General features: G+C 42.0%; 1 protein-coding gene across 1 annotated transcript; it reads right to left on the bottom strand.

Moving 5' to 3' along the window:
- Positions 1–2,265: 2,265 nt before the first annotated feature.
- On the bottom strand, positions 2,266–3,903 carry LOC124055990 (paraneoplastic antigen Ma3 homolog). Its single transcript, XM_046382999.1, has 2 exons — positions 3,772–3,903; positions 2,266–3,234 (listed from the first exon to the last, which is right to left on the bottom strand). Exons 1-2 carry the CDS (start codon positions 3,901–3,903, stop codon positions 2,266–2,268), a joined length of 1,101 nt encoding a protein of 366 aa, XP_046238955.1.
- Between the last annotated feature and the right edge of the window lie 2,854 nt (positions 3,904–6,757).

The following is a 6,757-nucleotide window of genomic DNA, read 5'->3' on the forward strand; positions in this document are numbered from 1 at the left end:
TGTCAGTTATAACTGTGAATGGATTTCCATAAAGGTAGTCTTGGAATTTCTCCACAACAGACCACTTCAGAGCCAGAAATTCTAGTTTATGGGCTGGATATCTCTTTTCACTTGATGAAAGCCCCCTGCTTGCATAAGCGATGACTCTCATCTCCCCTTCTTGTTCTTGGTATAGGGCAGCCCCCAGGCCTGAAGTGCTTGCATCTGTGTGGAGAACATATGGGCATTTTGTATCGGCAAAGCCAAGGACAGGTGCAGAGGTGAGTCTCTCTATGATTGTCTCAAATGCTGTTTGGCATGGAGTCGTCCATCGCTCATTAAATGGTTCTTTGGGGTTGTAGTACTCTCCCCGACCAGAGGCTTCCTTGCCCTTCTTGAGAGGTGGGTAACCCCCGGTGAGGTCATTTAGGGGCCTGACTATTTTTGAATAGTCTCGGATGAAGCGGCGGTAATACCCTGCGAACCCAAGGAAGGACTTGAGCTCACTGAGGGTCTGTGGTCTCGGCCAGGTGCGGAGGGCACTGATTTTGTCAGGGTCGGTCTCAACTCCTCTACTTGACACAATGTGGCCTAAATAGCGCACTGACCTTTGGAAGAAGTGGCATTTCTTGGGAGATAGTTTTAGTCCATTTTCTCTCAGTTGCTGGAGGACGTGCTTCAGCCTGGTCTCATGTTCTTGCAGTGTGCTTGAAAACACAATGATGTCATCAAGAAACACCAACACTTCCTTCAGATTTATGCTGCCCATCACCTTCTCCATAAGACGTTGGAAAGTGCTAGGTGCGTTAGTTATGCCTTGTGGCATGCGGTTGAACTCATAGAACCCCAAAGGGCAGACGAAAGCAGTCTTGGGCTTATCACGTTCCTCCATCTCAATCTGGTAATATCCAGATTTTAGATCCATCACGGAAAACCATTTTGATCCAGCAAGGGCTGAGAAGGCTTCCTCCAGATTGGGAAGTGCATAAGCATCTTTGATGGTAAGCATGTTGAGCTTACGGTAGTCAATGCAAAGACGGACCTCCCCATTTTTCTTCTTCACCACGACGATGGGTGAAGCATATGGCGACTCTGATTCACGGATCACTCCCGCATCAAGGAGGGTCTGAAGGTGTTTTCTCACTGCCTCGTAGTCATTTGGGTGGATTGGTCTGGATCTTTGCTTGAATGGTGTGTCATCTTTCAGGTTTATATGATGTTTCACTTTGGATGCATGTCCAAATTCCAGGTCGCTTTGGGCAAACACATCACTGTAGTCATTGAGACTCTTCGTTATTCTGTCCTTCCATTCCTGTGGAAGGGGGGAATCATGGAAGTCAAAGGTGAGTCCTCTTTTGGTAGATTCCTTGCCTGTGTCTGGAGAGATTGCGCAACATGCTGCGGTCTCTGTGCCTTTGTTGGAGTCTGGTGGGCTGTCATAGATGGTGTCGGGGGTGTGCAGTTCAGCGATGACACAGTTGGAAGGGAGTTTCACAGCGTGCTCATTCTCATTCCTGACCCACACAGATAGTTTGTAGGGCCGCTGCTTGGGCAGGGTGACAAGACAACGCTCTACAAAGATACCTCCAGGTAAGGTGGATGATTCTGGTTGGTCAATTACAGCATACTGACTAGTGGTGTGGGCTCTCATAAATCCTTCAAGGCAAACTCTCTCTTGAGCAGGGATAACTTGCTGCACTTTGTCTTTGAGAGTTGTTAAACCTATCAATCCTGAAGAATTCTCTTTATTTCTGATCTTAAGTACACGGATAATTTGTCTATAACCATAAATGGAGGACAGTTCGTTTGGATTTTTGTCACTGCAATACTCTTTATACAGAATGTCAAGTGCATTTGTCCCAATAAGTACAGGTGAGTCAATATTACTTCGGATGTCTGGAACAACTAAAGCTAAGGCAGAGATTTCAGGTTCTTTTTCAACAAATTCTTTTGGGAACTTAAGACTAACAGGAACATAGCCTAAGTACGGGACGTTCTGACCATTTGCACCCTCAACATCTAAGGTTGTGAGGGGTTGGATGGGAAGTTCTGAGAGATGTTTGTTGTAGAAAGAGCTTGATACTGTAGTAACCTGAGACCCTGAGTCGAGAAGGCAATGACAATCAATTCCTGACACAATAACATTAGCTACACATTTCTGTCCTACAAGTCTCTGAGGAAGTCTAGTCTGAGTGTCTGCTTTGTGGGAATGGATGGATGCTCTAGTTCTTGGTTTGGGACATTTATCATTTACAGCTCCTGATAGTCCCTCAACAGGAACTGACACTAGTTTAAATTTTCCCAAGCTGCCTGCTTTTGTTTCAGCTCTTTGTTTTTCTGCTCAACCAGTTCAGGATTTGGCTCACTAGTGCAAGATGGCTTGATATGGCCATTCTCACCACATCTGAAGCAATACCATGGTCGTGGTTTCCTCTTGTGGTTGAACTCTGCAGAGCTTGGGGGATCGTCCTCAGTGGAGAGTTTGGTTTGGGACTTTGGTTTCTTTTTAGACTGGCCTTGCTTTGAGGTCAAGGATGCTTTTAAAGAGGCTATCTGCGCTTGTAGCGCTTCCATCTGTTTTTCAAGCTTTTGAGTCTGACCGGGGTACGCCTCACTCGCCGATGCTACAGCACTGATGTCAGGGACATGTTCATTTGATGTGATAGAGTGCAACTGTGCTTTCACTTTGAGGCCCAAGTGCTGTCTCATCCGGCTGGATTTAGCAGCTTGGCGGTCCTCCTCAGTACGTAGCAGGAGGAGCAGCTCAGAGAAGGAAGGCGGCTTAATTTTCTTTTGCTCTAGCTGGAGACTGGTTATCAGAGCATTGTCCCAGCAGCCCCGGCAAAACTGTTTAAGCAGCTGGCTATCTGTTTCACTAGCAACTAGGCCACCTCTCCTGACTACTTTACTCAGTATTGCTTGCAAGCGCTGCACGTAGGCAGATGGATTCTCACCAGAGTCCTGGTTGGTGGTTAGAAACTTGGCAAAGAGTTCATCTCCATCTTCAACAATACCATATGCTGAATCGAGCATGGCAAGATACTCATGAGGGGTGGAACTAGGACCTAGATGTTTGACAATGTTGGCAGCAGGTGGGAGGAGGCTCTCGATAATTTTCCGGGTGGTGTGCATGTCAGACACAGTGGGGTCTCCGAGCTGGAACTCTACATTGCTGCGCCATGTCTCATAGTCAGACTCTGCATTTGGGCATGGTATCCTCCCCGAGAAGGGTCTGATTCTGATGTTTCCATGATACTGAGGTGACACATCAGCACTCCTAATGACATGCTCAACCACTACTTTTTGCACTTCAGGGGGGGTCAAGGAATCAGGGGCTATATATAGGGGTATGTTTTGAGGCAAAGAGAATGCCTGTGTGCCTGAGTCAGGTGAGGGTGTAGCATGCTTGAAGGGGTGGGCCCTAACACTAGCATTAAGTGCTGGATCAAACCCATTAGTGGGCGGAATCTCTTCATTTAATTTTAATGTGTCTGGTTCGGTTAAGTGTGTCTGGGTAGATTTTTGAATTCTAGCTAATTCATCTAATAAGACTTTTTCAAAGTCTGTCCCACTAAGTATGGCAACATTCTGCAGTTCAGCTAGATATGTCTGGGTTAAGGAAGACCCTCGATCGGCAGTATATAGATCAGACAGAAGCTGAATGTGATATGTAACCGCCGGATCACTAGTAGGCCTAATACATGGTAAGATATCCTTCAAAAACTCTATGGGTTCACCCGAACTAAATTCTACTACGGATGAGTCTTGGAACTTAGCTGCAGTGCTATGTACCTCAATAGTTCTTTCAATCTTACCGTACTGCTGTAAATACTGGAATACTTCATCATCAATACTTTTGCCAGTTAGACCACTAACTAGAACTGCATTAGGAACTTTGATGTTCTCAGCCTTAACTACATCCATGTTAAGCAGTGCAGTGTTACAAAGGACCATTCGTAAATAGATTACCTTAAAAATTCAAAAAAATGAGAACAATAAAAATGTAAACCTGTTAAATGTTAGATCAACCAACTCTCCTGGCTGGCTCGCCAAGTTTTATTGTAGCACTATTGCTCTTTAAATTAATAATAATATGAATAATATGGTACTACATCCGCTAGGTTCGAGGAGCTGATATATGGTTATTATAAATCATGAAAGACTAGAGTTGGGTACAATTGAAACAGGTGACAAATTTTATTTTCTCTAGTTCAGGGCACTAAAACGTGCAACACAATAATATAAAAAATAAACCACCCAAAAAGAGCTCTTCCCCAAACAAATAAATAAAAAAATACATATATGTGTGTGTGTATGTGTGCGTGAATGTGTGTATATGAAAATTCTTGATGTATGAATCAATGTCTCTCAATATGCACAAACTTCTATTTGGTATCTGGTATCTGGTATCTTATCTGGTTTCCTGGTTGTCTAGTCAGTCATAGTCAGTCAGTTCAACTCTGTAGGCAAATCCTTGCTCGCCGGCTGGCCACACCGGTGGGTAGGTCTGTCCACAGTCTTCTTTCTCGGATGGCTCGCCACTGAACCGCACGGTTCAGAATCAGTTCTGGGTCAATAAAAAAAACCAATCTACACATAGTGCAGAATGCAAGAAATTAATCTAAAATATTATAACACTGACTTCTCTGACACTGAATTCTAATCCAACAGTCTAATCATGTGATATGACCAAGACAAAAATTCATCTGTTAAATCATGAAATGAATGAATGAATATCACCATCTATCACCATAAAATAAATAAATAAATGGTATTTGTATGTAAAAACAATTACATTTTCTTATTACCATTCACATCAGTACAGTATCTAATTACATGTATATGTAAACCTTATCATTTGTTATTTATCATATATGATGTATTTCTATGAACAGTTCATTACTTCTTTATATACAAACATAGCGAATCAAAACAAAACAAACACGGTGTATGAACCGGACAATCAACCTGTAGGTAACGATTCCCACGAATGGCTTCCATGGCAACGCTACATCTACTACTGCTGAGGTGACCAACGTTCACCGTATTTGACTAAGTCCGCATTAGCCAGCTAGCCAACCCCATAGACTTCCAGTCTAAATTTAGCCCACAGCTAACAGAAACAGCGAACTATTTTGGAAATAGTATAAAACTATAACAATGATAAAAGTCTACCACTGCTGGTTAAAACATTGAATATAGGTTACTGATTATCGTTCCTCAGACTCCGACTGGTTTTTTGTAACAGTGAAATTATCGTGGTCGATATCATATTCAATTCTACAATAACTGTCATTTCTTGCTAATGTAGTTGCTGTAGCAAGTAGCTCTGCTTACCGGAGCTTCGCGCTGAAAAAAAACATTCAACCTGGCTTCACGCTGCTTTTCACCTCTGGGCTGATCTTTTGATATAAAACAACTAATTAGTATTGAATTTGATAACTTTTAAGAAGAATTGAGCGATTTGTATGTATTTTTTACCTTCTTTTCTCTTGGACCGTATTCTTGTCTTCTTTCCAATTTCAACTGAAACGTCAGACTGACGCGGTAGATACAACGGCTGAATATAATGCGCATGCGCCACCCTGATGTCAAACTATGCTACTACATGCAACAGGCTTTAATATTATTCACATTAAATGGCTAAACGGCTCAATAGTAACCATTTCATATGGGTTACAATGTGATGTGCTTTGATGTTCATTTTGGCCTTATCTCAGCGAGAGAACGCTGTTTTTGTAAATCTGGCTGCAGTTCACTTCTAAACATGGTTACAGACTGCTTTCTTCATCAGACATATGCAGGATTGAGAAAATAGCAAGTTCTTAATGGTTTGATGTGTTTATTGTGAAGTTTAGCAGCTACACACACTACTTGTTCATTTTGGCCTTATCTCAGCGAGAGAACGCTGTTTTTGTAAATCTGGCTGCAGTTCACTTCTAAACATGGTTACAGACTGCTTTCTTCATCAGACATATGCAGAATTGAGAAAATATGACGTAGTTAATGCTTTGATGTGTTTATTGTGAAGTTTAGCAGCTACACACACTACTTGTTCATTTTGGCCTTATCTCAGCGAGAGAACGCTGTTTTTGTAAATCTGACTATAATTCAGTTGGAAACATGATTACAGACTGCCTACTTCATCAGACATATGCAGAATTGAGAAAATAGCAAGTTCTTAATGCTTTGATGTGATGTGCTTTGATGTTCATTTTGGCCTTATCTCAGCGAGAGAACGCTGTTTTTGTAAATCTGGCTGCAGTTCACTTCTAAACATGGTTACAGACTGCTTTCTTCATCAGACATATGCAGGATTGAGAAAATAGCAAGTTCTTAATGGTTTGATTTGTTTATTGTGAAGTTTAGCAGCTACACACACTACTTGTTCATTTTGGCCTTATCTCAGCGAGAGAACACTGTTTTTGTAAATCTGGCTGCAGTTCACTTCTAAACATGGTTACAGACTGCTTTCTTCATCAGACATATGCAGAATTGAGAAAATATGACGTAGTTAATGCTTTGATGTGTTTATTGTGAAGTTTAGCAGCTACACACACTACTTGTTCATTTTGGCCTTATCTCAGCGAGAGAACGCTGTTTTTGTAAATCTGACTATAATTCAGTTGGAAACATGGTTACAGACTGCTTTCTTCATCAGACATATGCAGAATTGAGAAAATAGCAAGTTCTTAATGCTTTGATGTGATGTGCTTTGATGTTCATTTTGGCCTTATCTCAGCGAGAGAACGCTGTTTTTGTAAATCTGGCTGCAGTT

Source organism: Scatophagus argus, unplaced genomic scaffold, assembly GCF_020382885.2.
Source record: "Scatophagus argus isolate fScaArg1 unplaced genomic scaffold, fScaArg1.pri scaffold_59_ctg1, whole genome shotgun sequence".
Lineage (NCBI taxonomy): Eukaryota > Metazoa > Chordata > Actinopteri > Scatophagidae > Scatophagus > Scatophagus argus.